The sequence below is a fragment of the Vespa velutina genome, chromosome 4, assembly GCF_912470025.1.
Source record: "Vespa velutina chromosome 4, iVesVel2.1, whole genome shotgun sequence".
Taxonomy (NCBI): domain Eukaryota; kingdom Metazoa; phylum Arthropoda; class Insecta; order Hymenoptera; family Vespidae; genus Vespa; species Vespa velutina.
In genome coordinates, this window is record NC_062191.1 from 6,501,223 (window position 1) to 6,527,653 (window position 26,431).

At 30.8% G+C, this 26,431-nt stretch overlaps 1 protein-coding gene and 2 long non-coding RNA genes across 6 annotated transcripts in view; 1 reads left to right on the forward strand and 2 right to left on the reverse strand.

The window, feature by feature from the left end:
- LOC124948857 (rho GTPase-activating protein 20-like) overlaps positions 1 to 26,431 on the reverse strand; it is a 60,302-nt gene that overhangs the window by 4,776 nt on the left and 29,095 nt on the right. The window contains exon 1 of one of the 4 annotated variants that reach the window (XM_047493100.1): positions 11,626 to 11,779. The exons of the other annotated variants lie outside the window; for them this stretch is intronic. Coding sequence (XP_047349056.1) covers positions 11,626 to 11,694 — 69 coding nt within the window. The 5' untranslated portion in view covers positions 11,695 to 11,779. Of the gene's footprint in view, positions 1 to 11,625; positions 11,780 to 26,431 lie in introns of those variants that run through there. 4 annotated transcript variants of the gene reach the window in all.
- Positions 5,333 to 8,039, forward strand: LOC124948860. The gene is made up of 3 exons (XR_007100872.1): positions 5,333 to 5,960; positions 6,844 to 6,896; positions 7,030 to 8,039. It is a non-coding gene; the product is annotated as an uncharacterized LOC124948860 (long non-coding RNA).
- LOC124948859 lies at positions 7,136 to 11,615 on the reverse strand. The gene is made up of 2 exons (XR_007100871.1): positions 10,536 to 11,615; positions 7,136 to 9,197 (listed from the first exon to the last, which is right to left on the reverse strand). It is a non-coding gene; the product is annotated as an uncharacterized LOC124948859 (long non-coding RNA).

Consider the following 26,431-nt stretch of genomic DNA (forward strand, 5'->3'; position numbering starts at 1 on the left):
TCTCTCCCTAAAATCTTCAAAGAAGAAAGAAATTAGTGGTTATCTGGAATAACGGGAAAAGAGGGGATATTTAAGTTTTATTATTTAATATTAAGAATAATGGTACAAGATTATTGGTCATTTATTTTTTATCAATATAATCAAGGAAATATAGCAAGAATTTGAAGAACGAGAGAGAAAATAGTAGAAAGATCTGTTAAAAGCCACACATTGTTTCTGCGAATCAATGATCATTTGAAACGCAATGCGATTGGATGCGTTGTCGCATACTATCGACTACGGAACTGGTTAGGATTAGAGGGAAAGAGAATCATCTCATACCGGATTACGCGCTGCTTTGAAATCTCACAGAAAGCGCGTCTCTCTCTCTCTCTCTCTGTCTCTCTCTCTCTCTCTCTCTCTCTCTCTCTCTCTCTCTCTCTCTCTCTCTCTCACTCTCTTTCTCTCTTTCTCTCTTTCTCTCTCTCTCGTTGCACTGGCCATGTTTAGTACTTCACCTTGCTCCGCCGTGCTCTGCCTCGCCTCGCCACGCTAACTGGGATAATTATCTTCCTTGAGACGTACGAGATATGTAAATTTGTGTCGAATCACCGTTTTAATTCTCAGTTGCGATTAGGCTATTACTCATAATTGTATCGAAGTTCATTTAAACCATTAATTGACGTAATAGTTTGTCAAAAAAACGACAAAGTTATTATAAAAAAGTATATTCTTCATGAGTTTTCGTCTTTTACTCTCGTCTTTTTTTTTCATGCTTTTCTTATATTTTTTTGCTTTTTTTTTTCTTTTTTTTTTTTTTACTGTAGTTACGTCGCATATTCAGGTTTTTATTTTATTTTATAGTAGAAATTACACAAAATTATTATAAAAAATAAATTATTTACTAACATTTACAAGAATGTCATAGAAACTCAATAAAAAATTTGTGTATATATAATATAATAATTTGTGTAATATATATATATATATACGTTTTGTTAAAATAAGAATTTTTATATAAGTTCAAATTGATAACGTTCTAAGTAATTATAAAATCGTTATTTGACATTTACTTATAAATCATATTTCGACGTAATCTTGATTCGATGTCATTTTATATTATGTGCACATCGGCTTCATGTTGAACTAGATACTATTACTTATTATCGATTAAGCATTCTTTCGTTCATATAAAAATTGCTATGAGAGTACATTTCATCGTCCTTTTATAAAGCATTATGAAATAATTAATGATATTAAATAGAGGCATTTACGCACGTACGCAATATAAAATGTTTGACCTAATTATTATTTTCTCAATAACGTCGTAGAGAACTTTTTTCGCATAGTTAATATATATTTTATTCTTGTTAATTTTTAAATCCATTTTAATACTATTGATTTACGAGTGAGGTATTAATTATTTTGTACTTATATTTTGTAATTATATTACATTTAATATAATAATAATAAATTAATAAAAATATCGGTGTTTCCCCTTTTTTCCCTCCCTCCGTATATTTCTTTTTATCTTCGACGAACAATATTTATTCGTTTGACTCGAGTAGTTGTTTTATTTATCGAAATTATCATAAAGCGATTGATAGAAAGTGTATAAGTTTACAATTACACGCGCACACAGAGTATTCTTGTTATTACTGAACGTGTTTTGAATTAATTTAGAGTTCCATTAACAAGACATTTCCGGTAAGTCAATTACGTATAAGCTTGGGCTATTAAACGAGATTAAGATATTCGAAGAAGCCCATAAATCTTTAGAAAAAATAAATAATCAATCGCCAATCTAATGGTAAAATCGATCGAATTCAAACTTCTAATTCGATCTCAAAATTAAATAAGACAATGATAGATTATAAAGAAAATCTTATTTATTCTATAAATTCTATTCAGATCTTTTTATTCGATTTAAACTTGACTAATTCGAATACCTACGATTTTTGATAAATTCGGATGTGTTTCTTTAGTTCTTAGTAATCTGGAACTTATTTAAATGAATCGAATAAAAACGTCGTGCGATTCTATATTATTTACGAGATAGTTTTTTCTTTCTTTTACGAATTCTCAATCAAGTTTTATCTCGTTTATTATTATTTATTTAAATGTCTAGATGCGACCGCGAGACCGGCTTCTCATCGACTAAATAGGTAAACCGGTGGCCTGTTATTTTCTACGAAAATATGAATCACGTTTCATGACTATTAACTCGAACAATCATTAAACGTCATCACGCATGTATCATTCTCTATCTCATTTATTTCTCTTTCGTATAAACGTGCACAAAGATATTCAATTGTTCATATAAAAGAAAACCTTTCGAAAAGAATAAACTAATTATTTCATTCAAATTTCGTAGTAAGGATTAAAATATTCGAAAATAAATTCTGTTAAATAATTTTCAGAGATTCTCGAAAGATTCTTACAAGGATCTCATAAATGTAAAGACACAATTATTAGGTAAGGATAATATAATAAATTCCATACGTTTTTCAACGTTATTATATTATTATTATTATTTTTTCATTTTTCAATATACACGTATTTATTATTGTTAAATAATCTTATAAAATTTCTCATTTGTATAGTATATATTTTATATAATATTTTATATATATAAAAATACGAAATGTTAGAATTTATAACGAAATTGATGCAAGTTATCAAACGATATAAATAATGAAATAGTAAAAATGTAACATCGCCTAGCAATGATGATAAGTCATGTGCGAATGATTTGGCGAAAGGAAAAATTAAAATTATCGAAAGGAAGGATCGTGAAAGAGAATACAGAAATATTGAATCGTTATATCACACGATCACTCTTTTTAGGGTGTATACAATAAGGATTTTTTGTTCTCCTTCATCAACTATTTTCTAATTTATTAACAAATTAGGGTGATATAACTGGCAGATATGTAAAAGAAAAATTTCCAACGTACGATATTATCGTTTGCTTTTATACATCAATGCTCGCGAATATGCCTTTTCTCTTGCGTCTATTCTCTTTCCTTCTTTTTCTTTTCTCTCACGAGTCAGCGATCTTTTTCTTGTCTCGTTTTCCTTTCCCATCGTCATTGTAATTCCAACATCGCGCGACCCGTACATATACACGTACACACAATACTTTTTTGTCCTATTCTTACTAACCGGCACCATTCTTGACTCCCCTTTTCGCACACTTTCTCCGCTTCACGAATCAAGAATAACCGCAATATGTATAATGCTAGAAGATGTTTCGAAGAAATATTTTTCAAGTATCAATAAGAATTGATCATGGTCAAAAACAATGATATTATAACATCATTTCCATTGTTAATCGCATGATCTTTTTTAAATGAATTCGATTCAATGAAATCAACGAGATCATATATTTTTCTTTAATCGAAAGGTGAAGGACGAAGAATTTTTAAAAGGGCATGCATTTCTCTTTCGGAAGGGCGAATCTTGCCTCTTCGCGAAGTCAATGCGTCGTTATTAATGCTGTACAACAAGCGAAGAGTCCTTCTTGCATAGTAAGAATATTTATACATGCACAGATACCAAGAAAACAAAGTATTACTATTGAGAGGATGGTGCGAGATCAAAGGATAAAATAAAAAAAAGAGAAAAAAAAAAGAAAAGAAAAAATGAAAAATTGTTTTACGTTTACTTAAAAAGTTATCGATTGATTTCGATAGCATCTATTATTCCTTCTCTCCCTCCCTCCCCCTTATATTATTCCAATATTTTTAATTAAAACATTTTTATTTAATAATTCGGTTAGAAAAAATGATCCATAGAAATAAGTTTAAAAATTTACAAATTTAACATACTCTTCATTATTTCACATGCCAAGTAAGTAAATCGAAATGGTGTGCACTATACGCAAACATAATTAAAAACAACATTTGCGTATTATACTTTGCAAAAACATTGATGAAACTTTTAATATGTAGAAATACAGTTATGATTGCGACGTGACAGGCAAATACTGACACAGTATTTCACACAGTGATTTACAAGAAGTTTTTTTGTAGGTTGTCTATGGGTTGCCGTCAATGAATTTTTTTTTATATGTAAATATGTATGCTCTGAAAGTAGAATATATCTCCTCATAATTGGTAACATCATTCTATTTTATTATATACTGGTACTACAGGTTTAACGTGAAGTGTTTCGCTATTTTTCTCATTATTTTCTTCCATTAAGACCATTACTTTCTATTTTCTTTCTTTGTACATCTATTTTTAAATTAGATCGACTTTTGACTTTAACGTGTTACTTGTCCCATGTAAGGATTGAGAATAAAATATTTCCCTCTCTTTCTCTCTCTTCCCCCTTGTAATTCGATGCAATCTTACTGCCAGGAAGGACGAATAAATTATCACTAATTCTCATAGTGATCGATCTACTATATACTTTCGAGCATGCAACCGACAAAATTAATCTTATTTCAAATAAAGGACGTTACGAATGATGATTTTTCAAGTGGTATGGATAGCAATAAAGTTTAGCGGGAGGATTCTTAGAAACAGGTTGTGACGAGTGAAACGAATCTCCCTCATTGTCAGGATGTTAGGAGGAACCGTGAGGGAGTCATTATGAGTGAATAGAAAGAGGTGGGAATGTGCGAATGAATTACGATAGGCGCTGCGAGCTAAGATGGCGATATACGTGTTGACTACCGATGCGGATTACGAAACGGCAGTATTCGTTGACGAGGATAATTCCAGTGCGCGTGTGCGCGCACGCCTTGCTTGTCTTCCCTGCCCACGTCGCCTTTCGCTGCTCGTTCCTTCGCGCACCTTCCTTCTCAACCGGTGCGGCGGAATCCTCCGCCCCGAGCTAAGGTTCAACGACGATACGATACGATACGATACGATACGAGACGAGACGGGATGGATACGAGACAAGACAAGACAAGACGAGACGAGAAAGAAAGATAGATAGATAGAGAAATAGAGTGAGAGAGAAAGAGAAAGAGAGAGAGAGAGAGAGAGAGGGAGAGAAAACGCTCTAAGAAAACGTGAATGCCATCGACGATCATTTCATCTAGCTACTCGTTACCTCGAATTATCTCGTAAATTGCGACAATTTACTATGATTGTACATTTCGTGCCGAGCAATCTCTCTCTTTCTCCTCTCTCTCTCTCTCTTTCTCTGTCTCGTTTCTTCTCTCTTTTTATTTGGATCTTCCTGTATACTCTCTTGTTATAACGATATATCTTTTCAACAGTTCCGTTAAACTTTTCGTCAAATCGAAACGATAAATAATTCCTTGCACTTTTCATCGCATTAACGGAAGAAGTAAAAGAAACAATAAAAACAAAATAAAAAAAGAAATAATAATAATACTAAAAAAAGTAAATAAATAAATTAAAAGGAAAAGAAAAAGAAAAAGAAAAAGAAAAAGAAAAAAAAAAAAAGAAATGATGAGTGATTAATCCGTTCGTTACAATCCATGCGTATTTTTTTTCTCTATTTTCCTTCTTTGATGCTTCGATGACGTTCAATGCTATTCGCATGCCAAAGCTCAGTCTGATAATTAACACTATCCACGTATATGAGAGACTACTTGCATGCATACAAGTACGTTGCGACGTGGTAACTAATTGTAAGTAGTAGTAATAGTAAGAGTGGAAAAACGCAAAAGGAATTTCTCGTTGATCGAACACGTGCAGGAGCGGTGCGTTGTAAAGAGTTTAGGAGCATGGTATATACTACTTCTCGTTGTGATATAATGCCGATAGTCGAAGTGGCAACGGTAGTAGTATAGTTAAGCCTTGGCTTAGATTCCAAGCTCTGTCGCGTGTGCTACCTCGTGACCAATGGCGTCGCGTCTTTCATTATAATTCACGAGTAACAATGAAATGTCGTAAAATTCAATATTTGTAAAAAAAGAAAAAAAAAAAAAAAAAGAAAAAAAAGAAAAAAAACCCATTTAATTCGAATATGTAATGGTGTCTCGATGTTTTCGGGATTTCGTAAGTCATTTAAAAATATTCGATAGTCAATGGCAAAGAGCTGTCGTTTCGAGAGAGTGAGAGAGAGAGAGAGAGAGAGAGAGAGAGAGAGAGAGAGAGAGAGAGAGAGAGAGAGAGAGAGAGCGAGAGCGAGAGAGGGAGAGAGAAAGAGAGAGAAAGTGAGAGCTAGGGAACACTAAGAGAAATTGTATAATTATTAAAAGATATATATATATATATATATATATATATATATATATTTTCACTGTTGACCTTTTATATATAGATATAAAATTTATCATTCATCAATGTATAATTAATTAAAATGCTTTCTTAATTAAAAAACTTGATTGTCAGATAATCTCTTAAGTCAAAAATTCTTAGAAAGCCTACGACTATGCCAGTGTGCATACTTGAGCTTGCATGTGTGCACACATACTTATGTACTTACTTACACACGTTTGTTATTTAGCGGCGCTTGGTAATAACGTGACAGGCAAAGGTATTCGAGCCAGGAGCAAGGAATCCCATTCCGTTTACTTCGATGATGGAATTCCAATGGCAGATTTAATGAACGCTCGGAATAAGAGTTCATATGTTTCGAATTGAGCCGAATAATTACACTATTCGGATATAACGAGGAATCATCTTCTGTCATGATCTACATACATCCAAATTACTTTTTAACAGATTAAACAGAAAGAAAAATTCTTTCCCCCTTCTCTCGCTCTCTCTCTCTCTCTCTCTCTCTCTCTCTATATATATATATATATATATATATATATATATATATATATATATATATCTTTATCTCTCTTTTTCTTATTTAGATTTGTAATATATAAAATTCATTAGAAATAGTTACTTTCCCTAATATATATATTTTTTTTCTTCCCATTAATAGCGAAACATCGAGGGTAAGGGTGATTACAAGACTCGAAGACGTTGATCTACGTTGTGTGTAACGAAGAGGAGATATATATATATATATCTTTATCTCTCTTTTTCTTATTTAGATTTGTAATATATAAAATTCATTAGAAATAGTTACTTTCCCTAATATATATATTTTTTTTCTTCCCATTAATAGCGAAACATCGAGGGTAAGGGTGATTACAAGACTCGAAGACGTTGATCTACGTTGTGTGTAACGAAGAGGAGGATTCGTATTAGGCACAACTTTTACCGTTAAGTACTGGTTAGAAAAGCGATGGAAGTCTCTCTCTCTCTCTCTCTCTCTCTCTCTCTCTCTCTCTCACTCTTTCTCTCTCTCTCTCTCTCTCTCTGTCTATCTCTCTCTTATACGGCATTACACGCGAGAACATTCTCCGCGATGAACACTCACTCGTAGGTCCTTCTACCTCCGTGTAATGCCACTGCAAAAAAAAAGAGAGAAAGAGAGAGTACCTGTATCTTGTTTCTTTCGACCTCCGAGTATCTCTCTTCTTCAATCTACGAGTTTCATCGGTCGATGAGTTCGATCTCTCGCAAAATCGATAGCATGTAATCCTTTTCGATAGCTGAGTATTATTTTCACGGATAGCTCTCTCTTTCTCTCTCACATGCGCCTGCACACACACATACATATACAATTATTGTCATATTTTGAAAATATAACATAGTTTTCAAAGTGACGTTTACTACGCTAAAAAAAGAAGAGTACGTGTTAAGAAAATGTAATACTGAAGTTAAATATAAAACAAAGCACACAAAAGTAGGGACTCGATCGAAGAGAGAAGTCAAAAGTATCTCGACGCAGATTCGCGATAGGGAAGGGACGATGACGAAGATGAGGAGGAGGGAGTGGATGTCCTTGGAGCACGGTAGTTAACTGCAAGCGTCTACTCCACGAGGAACCATTACTAACGAGTCTGAGGAGTGAGGATGCACCAGGTGTATAGATACATGAATGCATATTCTTCTCGTTGACGTAGATTTTGTAGAAGTCGATCGTGACCAAATCATAATGGATTTCTATTGTTCCAATATTGATAATGTTACCAACCTCTCTTTTTAAGTATTAATGAGCTTTTAATAGGCTAGCCAAAGTTATTTATGTACAAATGATTATTAATGATAATAAAATTGATTTCCATATTTCTGTAATATCGTATTTAATATTTCACATCATTAATGTATTCAAAGAATGAAATACTGGAAAAGAAGTTTTACGTGAAACATTATAATTCCACATGTGTTGTATATGATTCTCGTAATGTTATAAAAAATAGAAAATTTACTTTATACACCTTCTTTTTTTTTTGGTTTCTTTTTTTTTGTATTTTTTTCGTTTTTATTTTGATTTTGCGAACAGAATTGATCGCCTCTCGTATTGCAAAGTCGAATTGCGATTTAACGTACGATTTAATCCTTAACCGAATGGAAATGGCTTGTCCGCGCCTACAGCCGACGTGCCTCGAAAACTGGTCTTAGTACGAAAGGCCCTTCCTTCGTCGAAGGTAAAGCGAAATTTAAAGGGCCGCATTCTTCCTCGAGACACTCCTCTTTCTCTTCCCTCTCTCTCTCTTCTCTTTCTCTTTCACACATATATACACACACACATGCGCGCGCGCGCGTGCGCGTGCGTGCACGTACACACACTCTTTTCCACTCTCTTCGCGAATCTTATACGGACACTAACATTTTATGTAAATGGATTTAGGTTCGCCGCTATGTTTCGCGTGCAGGGACGCGTACCCTGCCGAAAATATCACCCGTCGTGTACCTTCGTTTCTATATTTATCGTCTTTGGATATAATCGTTTTGCCCCATGTGACTGATGAAATGGAGAAATAAGAAAAAAGAAAGAAAAAAGGGGTGGGTGTGGGTGTGAGAAGAGAAACTCTTGACTCATTTTTATTGCTTCCGTTGAAAGAAGTTAACAAGGAAAGACATGCAAATGTAATAGCGAGATATATACTCGCAAACTAAAACGACATTTTTATTTTCTATGAATTTAAAAAATTCATTTCAAAAGGTGAAATCGCGTGAAATTGAAAGTCAACAAAGTTCCTTATTTTCTTCGTTTTTTTTTCTTTTCCCCCTTTTTCCACATTTCCTTTTCAATCAGAAAAGTTAATATTATATCAATTTACTTAAAAACATGATACATATATAGACTATTGTACTCCAGTCATCCTGACGGCGCACAGTGTCGTGACAACGACCTTGCGGACATCTGCCCACGAGAAATGGCCCTTAGTCATCGTAGGAATGCTGACGGACATATTCTCGATCCACTTCCTGTATCAGTGAGAACTAAAAATACCACCACAGGTTTCATCATTCGAATCGTTTTGAAATTACAATTATTACATTTTTCATGAATCTCAAAAAAAATTCAGATAAACCGGATGATAATTAACGTTAATGCATCAGAAATAGAGTGTCGTTTTTAATTTTTTTTTTTTAACATAAAAGTTTTAATGCAATATTCTTAATCAATCACAAAAGTGATACGTTAAAAAAATAGTTCATAAAGAACATTTTATTTATATTAGAAACGATGACGTTATTCTAATCTAGATCAATTCTCGAATAGACAACTTTCAATTGTATTTTTTTGATTTTTAAAAATCATAATATCGTTTGAATATATCAACGATTATTTCAATATGAGAATACAAAATTCGTATTTTTCACGTTAATAACTATCAAATTTCAAATAATATAAATTATATGAATGAATGATAGAATATAATATACAAATTATGAAACATCAGACGCGACCCAGACCAAATATAAAAATTATAATAAGTATTCGGTCGATGCACCAGACTGAAGTCCAAAATAACTTCAAATGTTACTCAGATTCTCAATGTATCTCATTTCCTCTGTTTCTCTCTTTCTCTCACTCATTCCAACTCGGCTGCATTCGCAGAATTCACAATATCTTTGGGACATTACAGACTATCTCTTGACCGAGTTCCAAATCGTTCATATTATATTTTTTATTTTCTTTCTCTCTTTTTTTTTCGAGATGAAACAAAATCTCTTCGATATATTATGTTTATATTTATATGTCGCGTACAGAATGAAGGTAGGCCTCGTTAAATTAATATTTTCAAATTGAAGGTTATAAAATGATTATAATCTTAATTGAAAAGGCTGAAAGAATGAATTTAATTCGAAATTTCTTTGCAAATTTGTCCCACTTTTTAAATCTCTCCTTCGACATTATTATAATGCAAGTTAATACATCTGAGTTTCTTTTTACACGATATTATTTACACGATATACATTTATACGGTTTTTTTTAACACGTTTACTTTTATACGACATTAAGATTATTAATTAATTTGTAAAAAATATCACAAAAATCGTATGTATAAAAAAATATATATATTTATTTTATTTATTTTTCTCAATACATTAATTTCTCTTTTATGTGTTTATTAAATAAAATATTTTTATTGAATACATATCTATATTTTAAACGAATTCTTTTACACGATTTTTTTTTCTGCAAAATACGTATCCATCGTGAAAAAGAGACCGAGAGTATTTAATATTTACTTACACACACACACATATATATATATATATATATATATATATATATATATATGTATGTACATATATATAAAGGAGACTTACCAAAATTCATTCTCTGTTTTACTTGTCACAAAAGTCCGAAAACAAACAAGAACAAAAAACAAAACAAAAAAAAAAAGATATTGTTCCAAAAATAACCAAATATATCCACGATATTCACTAATTTTTAAAATTATGAAGAAACGTCGAAACACGAAAATCAAAGAATTCTTATCTACGTGATAAGAATTGATACGTGAATAAAAGGAAAATTTAATTGATAATTTAATAAAATAAATAATTGCACAATTTTTAATTGACAAAATTGGTTGCTATTACGTAATAGCAACAGTCTAATAGTATATATATATATATATACATCAACGCGTAATAAGGGATCGAAACTCATTCGTACGAGCGGTGTACTCAGACTAAAAGTTTCTAAAAGACTAAAAGTTTCTAAAAAGTAGAGCTGACTTTTTAGGTGGTGTCACCCTGGTGGACAATTAGAAAAGCTATTTCCCATTCTGAATATCAGTTTCGAATGCATTTGTCTTCCGTACTGTTCCTTTGTTTTATTTATCTAGACATTAAAATTAGCCTTGAAAACGATATTATATTTCTTCCTCCCTTATACAAAATTTTAAAGAATTTTTTTCTCTTTTTTTTCTCTCTTTTTTTTTTTTTATTTTTTTTTCTTAATACATATCAAAAGATAACCAATTTCGAATTTCATTAAGTTGAACCGGAAAATACAGCTTTCTCGAGCAAAGGAAGCAGAAATACTCGTATCGTAAAACGTTTATGGTTGTAACGGTATACCCGGTTATACAGAAAATGCGCGAACCGGGCGGAGGGTATTGAAGAATTATTTTTCTGAATTCCTTTTGCCTGTACTAAAAATAGAGAATAGTAATAATATTTTTATTACCCTAAAAGTCTAACAAACTTACTTACGATTCTTTATATGAAGTATACTCGATAAATTTTACGATTGACCATTTGTATACGATACGACTCGATCATTGAAATACATTTTATTTTCGTTAAATAAATCGATTTACGTGTCATCTAATTAACATTCAATATGATTAACGATCAATAAAAAAAATTTCGGAAAATTTGTAAAATAGAAGATGAGAAATACGCTCACCAATTCAAGTTCCAACTGCAGCTGCGTTTTACGTAGATCGTAATAACCCTTGTAGTATTTGAACCACATCGTTTCTTTCGTGAACCGTTATGTAATTCGACGAAAAAAAAAAAGAGGAAAAAAAAAAAGAAAAAGAGGAAAAAAGGTAAAGAAAAATGGTAATGGTAAAAAAAAAAAAAAAAAAAAAAAAAAAAAAAAAAAGAAAAGAAAAGAAAAATTTTAAATAGGAGAAAAGCTGAAACGTATAGAGGGCTCGAATTCAGCGTGTCACGTTTCAAGCGAATCCTACCGATCTTGGTGGTCTTCTTTGTCACTTCGATCGAACCAAACTACTTCCGACGTCTTCTTCTTCGCGCGGAATGCAACTTTTCCGTCCTTTTGCATCGCTCCGTTCAAGAGAATCAAAGACTTCTCTGTTCTCCGTTCTATTCCGCTCCGTTCTGCTTCGTTCTTATTTGATATCGCTTCTCGTGTATGAGTCTCTATCCCTCTTTCACTGTTTATGTGTATGCACGCGTGAATCCATACGCGTTGTAAGAAAGAAAGAAAGAAAGAGATAAAGAGAAAGAGGAAAAAATGAAGAAAAAGAAAAGGATAGGAAGGGAGAGGGAGGAAGAAAAGAAGAACGCGAGATACGATGCACTCTAGGACATTTAAGAAACTGTTCGTTTCGACATAGCCAAGAAGCCAAGTATAGACGAGCCCTCTCCTCTTCGGTAGATGCACCACTACTCTGTGAAACGAATACGTAACGTGCCAGAATTCTCCTCCTCTTCTTCCTCCATTTTATTTTTCGTTTTCGTTTTCTTCTTCTTCTTTTTCATCTTCTTCTTCTTCCTCTTCTTCTTCGTCTTGATGCATCATCCCTTGTTTTTCATCGAGTGTGAAAATGTATGAATATATATGTACGCAAGTGTATATAGAGTTATTTTAATACATTGACTGTCGAAGAAATTTTTTTTGTATAAATCGAATATATTCATCTAATATCTATCATAATTTTTTTCTAGATAAAAGAATATAGGAAAATTCATCGGCATATATTTTTTTTTTTTTATATTACATTTTATTCTTATTAAAATGTATTATGTTATACTTTTAGTTATACAAATATATCATATAAGAAATAATAATGTCTGAATAACATTAATAAAATATAAATTTAGTAATATAATTATTATATTAGAGTAACAATTAAGTATTTAATACATTTGATATTAATTTCGAGAAAAAAAAAAGAAAAAAAAAGAAACAAGAAAATTTCTATATTTACAATCTTACAATTCGAATTTCATCATTGTAAAACTTTTCTCTGGCATAGGATTGCCGCATATCAGTTTTGTGAGTTTATCTAAGTGGGCTAGATAAAAATGAAAGCGAAACAGGTGTTGTTCGAGGAACATTGTGGACAATTCCTTAAGTGATTTTTAACAACTAACAAACAAATTCTAATGAACGTCGAAATAATATCACGAAATATGCATCCTAATTATTTCACTTTTTCTTTCTATTATAATCACAGACAGAACGTAATATATAAATAATAAGCATCTAAATTTTGTACATTATACCGATGATGACTTTTGTAAAATATATATATATATATATATATATATATATATATATATATATAAATTATATATAAATTTCATTGGAAAAATACACTTAAGAAAACTTTCAGATAGTTTACTCTCTTTTTCTCGGATGTTGTATGTAATTCGGTAATCCAGCTTCGATGAAACGTTATCCTCGTTGCGCGAGAAATTTATAAACGGATCAAAGAGCATGAATCATATTCTTACTATCGCCTCGATCCATAAATAAATTACCACGAGGAAAGTCACATATAACTCTCAACATGATTGTAAAAAGATCAATCTTTTCTCTATGTAAGAAGGTTTTTAACCGAAACAAATAAATTGCTGTTGTTGCATTTTATTTTTATTGTTTTTCTTTTTCTTTTCTTTTGTTATCTTTTCTTTCTCTTTTCTTTGAACGATTTTTTCTTGACCATCAATATAATAGACGTATCAAGGACCCTTTTCTCCACAATGGAAACTTATCTTTTCATTTGATCTTACCTTTTTGATAATGATCGTCAAAAAGCTTTTCTCAAAAGAAAGATATTGCCATGTTAAATGATAATATGACGATAGGTAAGTATTTATATCCTAATATCAATTAGGATATAAATCTTTCTAAATTCCTACATTAATAAATATACAATACTAATTCTTTTTAGGAATGTTATAAAGGTTTCAGATAAAATTAGAAAAAGCAAGTAATGGTCACCAATGACCTCCATGATACAATCAATATCTTAACGACTAACAAAACATAGGCGCTTTCGTACTTTCAACTTTCACAAGAAGTAATCCAAACGCATCGCCAAGGAGAAAAGCGAGCCTATATACATACACACATACATATGTATATACATACATACACACATACATATGTATATACATACATACATACATACATGCAATATATATATATATATACATCGTAACTAGTGATCCGTCAGTTTCCTGATTTATAAACCGATTGGTTAATACAAATAGTAAAAATAATTTGCCCTTCGTGAATAGCCCTTTTTTCCGTATAATTTTAATAATAATTTCTACATTTAATAACAGTTTCTACGAATTATTTTTCAAATTTTTTACACTTTGTAGATCTTTAAAGATGAATGCCATTTAAAAGTTCTTAGATCGTTATCGCTTGTTTAAATTCATCACGTTGTACCTACATTTCACCAGCACTAAACTCTTTGAAATGAGTACGCTCGAATTTGTTTACATTCGCGATCAAAGAGAGAGAATGAGAAAGAGAGAGAGAGAGAGAGAGAGAGAGAGAGAGGGAGGGAGAGGGAGAAAGAGAAGGAAAATGCATAATATACTGACTACTCGAGTGAGGTCGATGATCCTACCGTCTCGATGAACGCGCAACGATAAGCAGCATCGAAGGCGTGACCTTCGAGCCGTTAACTCTGAAATTAATAGAAAGATTCTCGGAGTTTTATGAACGAGATCGAAAGCGAATTTTTATATATATATATATATATATATATATATATATATTTCAAAGAAAAAAAAAATCATTCGTTTGATTAGAAATATATTAGAATGAATTGTTCTATATATTTTAATGTTTTGCCACTTTGATCGAAGAGATATTCCCATTTCGGAATATGTTGCTGCACAACCGATCGGGAAGATCTCCCATTTCGCTTAGCAACACACATTGCGGCGCTCTTTAGTACTCCTACGAACATAATATTATTCCCCCCTTATTGACCAATTTGGCCAATTGTAGAAATTTACAATTGAATATGAGAAGTAATAAGTGGAATAATTCTAGAGATCAAAGTTCTTGAAATTTTCTTACAGATATCAGCTTTAACATCATATTTAAATGTAACTGTCCTTTTATTCTCATTTTGAATTATATATTACATCATTAATAATTCTAACATAATGACGGTAAAAGAAAAATGGCATTTTGGAAAATAGATTAAGGAAAAATGACTTTTATTATTGACATTAATATGCAAATTAAAAAGAGAATAATATCTTTGAAATTAAGATGTAGATTATTATGACTGTAATTTTTTTATTTAAAAAAATAAAAAGTTAATTATCATAATAATGTCTTCGACAATATTCCAACGTGAAAGTGCATCACGCGCATTGTTTCTCAATTCGTGAAATAATTTACGTTTCATACATTTCCCACAAATCTTTCAACTTTTGAGTCGATATTGGAAACCAATTCACTGTATGCTTTCGAAACGACGATGAATAATAAGCTATGACCTTATTTTCTTTTAACACTAATTTCTATAAATTTCGGTTCATTAAACTTTTTCTTATGAAACATATTAGAAGGTTCTTCTTTCTTATAACAAGGTCAAGAGACACTTTGAATTATCTGGGATCTTAGGTGCTTGACAATTAACCCTTAAACAGATAGTACGTGCCTGACAAGCACCTATGAGTATAATAATATGATAAGATTCTTACACTGAAAAGATTCTGCCTTCCAGTGCAAGTTTGATGCAGTTGCATTTTGTCACTGAATGTATGCATATCGAAAGTTGGAAATAACAGTGCCCTAGAAACACATATATCCTAATAACGAGATTACCGAGTGCGTATATCAGAAATACACAAATAAAAAAAACATTTCTGCAGCGAATGTATATCTTCTGTATCTAAAAATTTCGAAAATACAAAGTGATTTAATTTTATATGGGATTTAAATTTGTCGCTAATGAATACCGTATAAAATTTGCGTGATGGAAATTAGAAATCTTATAAAAAAGAACAAAAAAAAAAAAACATTTTGAAAGATGCAAATAAAGATATTGAAGACTCAACGCGTAGTAGAAGTAATTGATAAGTTGCACAAGAAAAGAAAGTGCAACTTATGTCCTTACACGTAAAATAGGAACACGGATTACAAGTATTACAAGTGTATAAAATGTCAGCAATCGATATCCTTAGAGTGCACCAAGAAAATACGCGATACTTGCTCTTAAGATTTATAATTTTTTTATTTTTTCAACATAGAATAATGTTTTCTATCGTATTGTCACTTCTAAATCTATTAATTTTATCTTTCTTTATGACCGCGTAAGATAATTTCTAAAGAAAATAATAAATTATAAAGAAATAAAAAAAGAAGAACAAAAAATTTTTCAAGCTTAACCATAGCTGTAACTTCTATTCTGTAACTTCATTGCACGAAGGAATCTGCTTTATCAAATATCATATAACAAAAAAATTTTTACATTATTTATGTGCAACTAAAAAAAATTTCAATTAAATATATATAAATTAAAAAAAATATATATATGTATTAATTTATTAATGCTAATTTGAAATTTACATGAAAAAAAGATAAGATTCTTTGCAACGAAAATTATTTTGATCCAACGTTCGGTATCAAAAAGACAATATTTTGAAAAATTAAAATTTTCATAAAAAATCACATATGCAGTGCAATTAAATTAAAATAAATAAATGTTTTGTAGGGATATTTAAAATATCTTTAGCTACACATAAACGTAAACTATATCAGTCGTGCCTATTATACGGAAACGCTGATTTGTTTTTATTAATGAACGCTATGTAGGAGTTAATATAAGTTTTGTAATAATTAATTTCACATTTTAAAAATAACAAAAAAAGAAAAAAAAAGAAAAAGTATGATAACAAAAAGATCAGTCGTAGAGATTAGTCAAAATAACGATTATGTAGAAATGGCTTTTATGGTTGAAATATAGAGCATTACTATTCAAAATATTATACCAGGACACATTCATAGACTATGAGTCATTTCTTGAGTGCTGGGGTAGGCTTGTACAATACATAGTATTTGAATAATTTTGTATTGAATAGATGAGAAAACCATAAATATATGTAAAAGTATATATATATATATATATACACACAAATATGATATATATTGATGAATGTTATATACAAAATATTGTATTATAATTTCATTATAATCAATACATCAATAAAGAAAAAATTTTACTAAAATATCAAATTTATATAAAAATGTTGTTATATAAAAATCATTAAGATCAATAATTTTAATCTGAAATATTTCTTTTAGATAGAACAGACTGTTTTTTTGAATTTTCATTGAAGAAAGAAAAATATGATCAGGAAAAAAAAAAAGAAGGAAAAAAAAGGAAGAAAGAAAGAACATTTCGTGACTTCATATAAAAACATGCGTCTCATAATTTGTAATGCTCTCTATGTATTATATTTTTATATCTTCTACGGACTGAAGAAAAAGAAATTTAAGTTCTGAAAACGTTTCCTTGTTAGACAGCCCCGAACAGACATACATAGCTTTATAGCTTTCCCGTGGAGATTAGAAGAGGAGAAAAAAAAAAAAAGGTTTGGGTTCGAGTCGCCGAGCTGGGATTGACTACGTGATTTTTGTCACGTTGGCCACCAAGCGACGACATGATCTGTGATACAAATCATCATGAACCAACGAAAGTATAGAATTAAAATACAAGCGGCAATACAGTATTTTTATGATTACTGACAAGTATGAACATTCTTATGAAATGTACCTGATTAAAATTATATAGAGAATTAACCGCTACTTGGCATTCACATTCAAAGTTCAGCTCGTCCATTCTTAAAAAGATTCATAAAAAGATTCATAAAAAGATTCATAATAAACACTGTAGAGGGGAGAGAAGGGGGAGAGAGAGAGAGAGAGAGAGAGAGAGAGGAGGGGGAGGGCGGTCTTCAGACATAAACTAGAAAACTAAGGAATCTCTTATACATTACGATTTGGAAAATATTCAGACGAAAATAATGGAAAAATAATTACATTATAATAATTTCGTTAGTAAGATTTAAATTTATTTAGAAAAACTAAATTGTCCCGGTAATGTTAAATCATTCGTTTAAATTACATTGAAACATTAATATGTTGTAATTCTCCAACCACATGCATTTTTAGCCTTTAGGTTTAAGAATTATGAAGATATCTGAAAGGCCGTTATTTCAATCCAACTTGGAGGTTGTTCTCGAAAGGGGGATTAACAAGAAGCTCAAATTTCAATGAAGTCACATGCGTTTGAGAAAATTCCTAAAACGGAGCCAAACTTGACACTCCTCTTCAACATTTTTTGATGAGAGTCGGGGGGTTGGGGAGGGTAGAGAAGGGATGGGGTGGGGAAGGGGGTAACGGGATCGTGCGAGCAACCGTTCCAACGCGGAATCAACGTTTTTCACCGCGACATCAGGATTTCACGAAGGAAAATACTTTTATTATGGGCAAAGTAAAATTACATAATGGTAGAGACCAAGTCCGCGGAGTTGCGACGTTGAAAAGAAAAGACCGCATGTTAAAACGTTACTGTCCGCACACGCGGCTCGGATTCTCGTGAAAAGACGGCTTTGCGAGTCGTTTTTCTTACCGTAACGAGGAAGCGTAATAGCGCGACAGAGAAATGCAGCCAGGAGGAAAAAGAAGGAGTGCCCGGGCTCGGGGAACGGTCCCTCCATGCCAAGAGGAAGAGGGATTCGCTCACAAGCTTGCTGCTATTCTCAACTTCAAACGAGCAAACGAAAGAAAGTACATCCGTTCCTGCGAAATCAAACTGTTCTTTTCTCTTCAACTTCGACGAAACAATTGCATATAGGTATTACTTCTTTAACTAGAGAAAACTAATTGTAAAGTGAGAGAGAAAGAGAGAGAAAGAGAGAGAGTATCTACAAAGTCCTTTGTATTCTAGCCATTTTAGTACATCCTTTTTTTTTTTTTTATTACTTGCGCTTTCTTTTCTAAGAAGACCAACCAGATTTTCAATTTTAACAGCCTTGTGGTATTTTAATGAAATCGATTTCAAATGGAAAACAAATAATAATAATAGTTAATAGTTTCTGACTAGTCATATGGTTTTTTTTTTTTTTTTTTCTTCAAAATACCTTTCAAAAATTGAAGTTTGACATTAGGATATCATACGATCAAATTAAACTCTTACAAAGATATAGAATTTAATGCTTTCGGAAGGAATATTTGATCATTGTTTTGTCCCAGCGTGAACACGTTTGTTATAAATTTTATTTATCTTTGGTATCAATTTATCGATCGACGTGAGTTTATCGAAAAGTTTCGATCTTGCTTTCGAAAAGTAACTTGCTTGACATTAATCGTGATAACAAGCATGATTCATAATTCGCTACGAATATTAGTTATATTTTGGATACTTTTGAAAGATGTAGCACGTTTCATTCGTCTATATTACATTTAGTTTATGTTCATTACATTTGTTTTATTAAAACTAGCACATATCAGAATCATTTGTCTTAACGAAGACTAACACATTTCAGAACATTCAATTCATTTATCTCATGAATACTAGCACAACGTGCTACTTTTCTTGAACAAAATCGAAACGTGCTTCTTTTCATGACGGACTACTAAAACGTGCCAGTTTTTCTAGACAAAAAGCATAATACGCTATTCTTTCTCGTTATAAATCAAAAACATGTGTAGGCAATAGAAATAACACTTCTACTAAAGAAAAACAATAAAAATTTTTCTGAACATTTAAAAAGGAAATGTTTTTCCATTGAAACACCTCAAGTTTCTAGACTTTTTAATTTTTCTATTTCTACAGATGTCACTCTTTTTTGTTCGAGGTTTATCTATAGTAAAAAACATTTCTATCCTTGAATTTATTTATTTACTTATTTTTTTCTTTTTTTATAAAATATAAAAAACAAAATATTGTCGTAATAAAAATATGTTGATCGTATGAACATCGTTAATCTTGAAATCTAGAAAAAAAAAAAAAAAAAGAACTTTGAAAAAAAAAATTGGATGCCAATTAAAATTATTGGTTTTTTCGAATTAAACAATTCTTTTTTTGGTTTTTCTATATTTTTTTCCAACGTTTTCTTTTTTTTCGTATCTTCAAAAATAACAAAAGATATTTTACATACAAACATTCAATGACTCATCCCACACGATACTTCCTGACTCAACCTGTACATGACTTTGATATATGTATCTATATACATACCATATAAATTACGTTAAATAAGATGAATCAATTAAAAAGACAACTGACAAAGGTGACACACCTATTCCTACGACATATTTTTTTTTCCTCGAGAAGGGAATTATCATAGTTGCACAATACGTAGTGGGGTACTCATTGAAACACAATATGTTCAAAGAGCATAAACGCATGAACGAAAAAATACAGACAAACCATCGGAAATTTCAATTCTTTTTTTGCTTACCCTTCAAGCCTTTCCTTCAGAGACTTCTCTACTACCTCGAGGCACGACTTCTTTTACCCTATTTTCATAGCTTCCATTCTTCTTCCCTCCAACGAACGACTCCTCTCTTCCGTCTCTCCTTTTTATTTAGCCACAATAGACCATGTTCTCAGTTCTTCCTGTTCCCTTACCCCTTTGTCTACCACATCTCTCATCCCCAATCTCTCACCCCACTCTCTTTCTTTCTTTCTTTTTTTCTCTTTCTCGCTCTCTCTCTCTCTCTCTCTCTCTCTCGTATTTCTTTATTTTTTTTCTAACGTACAAAAAATAGTGGCGAGCCTGGTTTTACTTCCTTTTTATATCTACTCAAGGAATACCTTAGATGGTAACCACTCGACCACGATCAACAGTTACGGTGAAACTGAGATCAGTGAGCAACATACGAGTTGAATCAGATCAATCAGACAGCATTTCTTTGTCTCTTTTGTTATCGTCACTAGTACCGTTTTCTCATAAACTAAATCGATAAAAAAAAAAAAAAAAAAAAAAAAAAAAAAAAAAAAAAAAAAAAAAAAAAAAAAAGAATACGATAAAGGATAATAACTTATGATACATTTCAAGTTAGAATATGAATTAGATATGAGTAACAGTAATACTCATATATGGACAAAGCTACTACCTTCTATTGACAAATATGTTTATGTGATCATACAATTGACATAAACTAATCTATATATATATATATATATATATTATAAATACTTAAAAACATTCTCGTTTTACAATTAGATTAGATCGCTTTATTCATGAAGAAATCCGTCCAACGATTCATGGAAAGAACGTGATTTAAAAAGAAAGCCCATGAAACGATTTGATATCTCTTGATAAGGCATAACTTTTTGTATAAAACCTTTACTATATCATGTGTTCTGTACAAAATATAGTATGAAACGAAAAATATTTATGTTCGTGTTTTATCTTTCGATCGAAAATACCACACCTGGAAGATCTTTTTTCTTGTTATTTGTTTACTCGAGAATAAGAAATATCTTGAAAAGGATAATATTTGATAATCACAAAAATACTTTGTCCCATTCGTTTTTTTGTCCAAATTTTATTTTGTTCATAAACAACATATTTTTAAATAGATTAAATAAGCTTTCGTGATCGAAAAACGATATGTATGTGTGTATGACTAATGTTGAAATGAATAAATAAACAATATTTATTTGATCTGCAAAATTGATCTATAAATTTGATATCATTCCCATTTGACATTTTCACTGAATTATTATTATCTATTTTCACAACATTTAAATTATTATTATTTATTATCATATGCTTATAATTTTATATTGAATATAGATTTATATAAATTATATATAAATATACGGTGCGAATAATAATGCTCCAATCCGATATAAATTTGCTCGTATAAATAGATATTTATTATTGAATTGGATGATTATAAAAATTTAACAAGAATCGTTAATTACTTTAATATATCATACTGAATTAATCTACTAAATTTTACGAATAGTTAAAAACAAATAAAGGCATACGAACGAACAATTTGAATTATATTGAAAATAATACTCAGCTATTTTAACAACGTTATGAACAATAAATATATAAAATAAATAAAATCACAAGGGAGTAATTCAAATTACTTTTTAGCGAGAATTCACGTAAGCGGTATAAGTAATCTTATTGTTAAGTAGCATGAGTGACTTTAAGCGGAAAAATATTTCCATTATCTGAAGGTAAAATCGAAATGTAAAATCAAATATCAAGAATGATTTATAAATAAATGTCACGAAAGAATTGTGACCAAATCAGTCTTTATTTAACATCACGATTTAACTCTTGACGCAAAGGCAAGTAAAAAAAAAAAAAAAAAAAAAGAAGAAAAAGAAAAAAAAAGAAAAAAAAAGAAAAAAAAAGAAAAAAGAAACGATTTTATCGATCGAAATTTTTTCTTTTATATAAATACTTTCTTCTGTATATTTACTAACATATTAATAAATCTCCTTAAAAAAAAGAAAAAAAAAAAAAAACAAACAAGCCAATAAACAAACAAAGAAAGAAGATTAGCCCGTTTTCTCATACAAGTTGGACAGCTCTGTACTTTTATATCGAGCACGAAACGAGAGAAGAGAATAATTTGACGAAACGAAAGGAACAGAAAAGAAGAAGCGATTCGATCGAAGAACTCTTCGAAACGAGCGGATAAAAGCTGGTCGAGCGAGAGCAAGAATCGCGGTGGCGAGTTGAGATTACGCTCGGTAGAGCGATGCGAAACGACGCGGTAGCAGCAATGCCAGCGGCAGCCTACATAAGAGCCACACGAGTTTCACGATTTTTCACGTGACCACGCGAAATAGAATGCTTGGTCAGGAATGCTACGAGAGGTTTTATGATTGCTCTTCGAGATGCTGATCGTCTTTCCTATCTCTCTCTCTCTCTCTCTCTCTCTCTCTCTCTCTCTCTCTCTCTCTCTCTCTCTCTCTCTCTCTCCCTCTCTCCCCTCCCTCTCTCTCATTTTTCTCAATCTCGTATAATTTCAGAAAAAATAAATAAATAAATAAATAAATAAATAAACAAATAAATAAATAAATAAAAAAAGAAAATAAAAAAAGGAAAACAAATAATACGAGAAACAAATGGGTTAAAATTTTTCTTCAATACTTCAAATATCAAATCAAATTTGTTGTTCTTCCAAAGATTAATATACCATCAAAGAAGAATAAAATTCTACGCCAATGCAAATCCTCCAAGCTAGATAGAAAAGGTTCCTCAAAGAGGAGGAAGGACTGCTCTTCTGGATCTCCTAGCGAGATATTATCCAGAAGCGGAGGATACGTGTTCGCGCGCGCGTACCTCCTCTCTTCTTCCGTTGCATTTACGTAGCCATAGATATTCTACGTACGTGCGTGAATGCGTGTGTAGATGCGTGTGAGAAGAAGAGGCGAGGTAGACGGTACATACGTGCGAGCATTGCTCGAAGTGTGCGAAGCAAAAGGTAAGGTGGGGTACTGACCGTACATTCCACGAGAAAGGTGACCGCCTCTTCTCCCTTCACTACCCCTCCTTAACCCTTTTCTTACTCCTTTCCTTCTTCGCAATACCGTACAACTGTTCTTACCAAGTCCTAATAATTTACGTATCTATCGGTTAAACAGTTCTTTAAATTTTCGATAGAAGTAACATACGAAAGTGGTTATAATGTTTTATAACCATTTGATTTTTAATCCATGTCCACTTCTGGATTCACCATTATAATCTTTGAAAGTTAGTGTTATAATTGACTCTCGCTGGATATCCATCAAATTTGGATCTACTTCATATATATATGACATAGTAGTATGTATACATACACTTATGTAAATTACACTTATGTAAAAAAAAGAATGACAGAATTAATTCCTTTTTCCTGGCCGTATCCTCATTGTATTCATCAATCAAAAGACAAAGCGTTTAATGCCTTTCCGACATAACTGTGACTCATAATAACTCATACAGTCATAGAGAAGCGTGAGAATAAATTTCAATAACCATGTACATTGTGTTTGATAATACGGGATAAATATATCTCAAAGAACGAAAGTACCATATAATTATATAAATATAAAATCTTCACGAATAAATTATTCTTTAATTGCCGAATACATTTTATATACTTCGTTAACATTATAACATAGATAATCAAATGAAATAAAACAAAAAAAAAAAAAAAACAAAAAAGAAAAATACATATATAGTAATACTAAATGGACTAACTAAGCTAAAGAAAAAAGATCAAATGTATTTTTTCCTTTCTTAAACAATTTGTTCTTTTTTCTTTCGATGTGATTTCTTCGTTAGATTTATTAAAAAAAAAAAAAAAAAAAAAAGAAAAAAAGAAAAAGGAGAAAAAAAATTTTATCATATCTTTCGAATGAACATTAAATAGAATAACTTAAAATCATCACTGATCCTCACCGAATCTAGTATCGATTTAATTCAAAATTTTATTAATCTCCTGCGAGCAAATTAGATCACTTTGATGTTTGAGATATAGGTAAGGAAAAGTATTCGAAAATCTCGCGTCAGCACGCGCGCTCGTCACTTTGCGTCGCGCACCTGTGCGCACCCACCCGACACACAACAGCTGGCCGCGATCCCATCGCACAGCTCGCCTAACGGTGCCGAGACACGAGCAGAGAAAAGCCCTTCCTTCCGAGAGAGTCACGGACTTCCTACTCCCCTTGATACAGCCTCCAACGAGATCTTAAGGAGTTGGAGAACTCTTTTTGACATTTTCTCGGCACAAAGTTAAACTAATTTCAAAATAATCGACGACTCGGTCGACAAATCTTTTCTATTCACAGAAAATTAACTCTTCGCGGTCGAAATCCTAAATATTCACTCGTAAAGTATATTTTTACCGTTCTCAAACGAAATTAAAACTGACGTAAATGAAAATGTTTTGTCTGGCGTGAAATTATAATTGGAGAATATTCGTTTATTTCTTTAAATGTGAATATCTTTTAAGAGATTTTTAAATATATTTTATTGATTTTTTATAGAAACAATTGGATCCTAAGTCTATTAATGTATCTAAACGAAAAATAATTTCAAATAGAAAAAGTTAAATATATTACGATAGATAAATAGAAACTATCTTTAACGAATTCTTTGATGTTCTTTCTCTTCTTGTTTTATCAATGATTAATATCATTTCAGGAATTTCGTTCGTTTATTTCATCAATATTTTCATTTAAATATTTCATTCTTAAGTATATATATATAGCACTTCCACAATATTATTTACAATCATATAAGGAAAAAACTAGTTTCAACTATATCACATTGACTATTATCGCTACGCCATACGAGTCATTTTAACCTTGCATATTTATATACATATTTAAATATGTATACGTGTGTATTATCTAAAATAGCAAACAAAAGTTTACAACGACTACCTTTTTGGATAAATTTTCGCATTATATTATGGTCGCTACATATATACAACTAATTCTTAATATACAAATAATTTCTTAAGATTTACTGCGAAACATTAATTTGCAAAAAAAAAAAAAAATAATTATTTACATCAGCACAAGTAATAAAAATCTCTTAAAAGAAAATTAATATTTTCTAATATAGCCTCTATTTTAAATAATTGAAATTATATTATGATATAATTATGAGTATATATATATATAAAATCTATATTCACTTGACTGCTGCTGTAGACACATGTATAATAGATATATTTATGTATACAAGTCGTCATACGAGTCGTTTCCTGAATAAAGTATCGTTGTTATTGCAAAGATAATAAAAAGAAAAAAAAAAAAAAAGAAGATTTCAAAGAAAGATAAAGCTTTCTACGGAAACGTTTAAATATCCAATTGTAAAAAAAATCCAAACGCGCGAAAACTATCGTTTGTGAAACTGTTCATAGTAAACATGAGAAATCCACTGGGACTATCTCTTCCTTTCTAATTTTTTCAAGTCAAGACCTGTCGTCATTAAGAGTCTTAATATTACTTTCACGCTACGTTGAGTCAGAAGACTAGAAAAACTAGCCAAAGGTCGAGATCTAAATCGGAATAAAAGAAGTGAATCATCGTCATTCAGGCGACAAAAAAAAGCAATTTTTAAGTAAATAGATTGCTTAGTACTCTATCGAGTTTTATTTAACAACAAAAAATCGTTTTAATATATATCAAATTCTAAAGAATTTTCTTTCCAATTGTAAAACTAGAAAAAGAATTAATGTATATATATATTTATAAGACAATGTTTTTTTTGAATAGTTTCTTTTACTTCATGAAATGTTTTATTTAGAGGAACTAATATAAAGCACAATAAAAAATAATAAACAAACAAAAAAAATAAAAACTTGATGCACTTGTAATACTTATATTTCAAAATTAAGTTTTGTATAAAATCTACTTTTTTTTTTATAATATTTTTGCCTTATGAAAGTATTTGAAAAATAATTATCAAATATTTATCAAAATTATTTAATTATTTATTCGCAT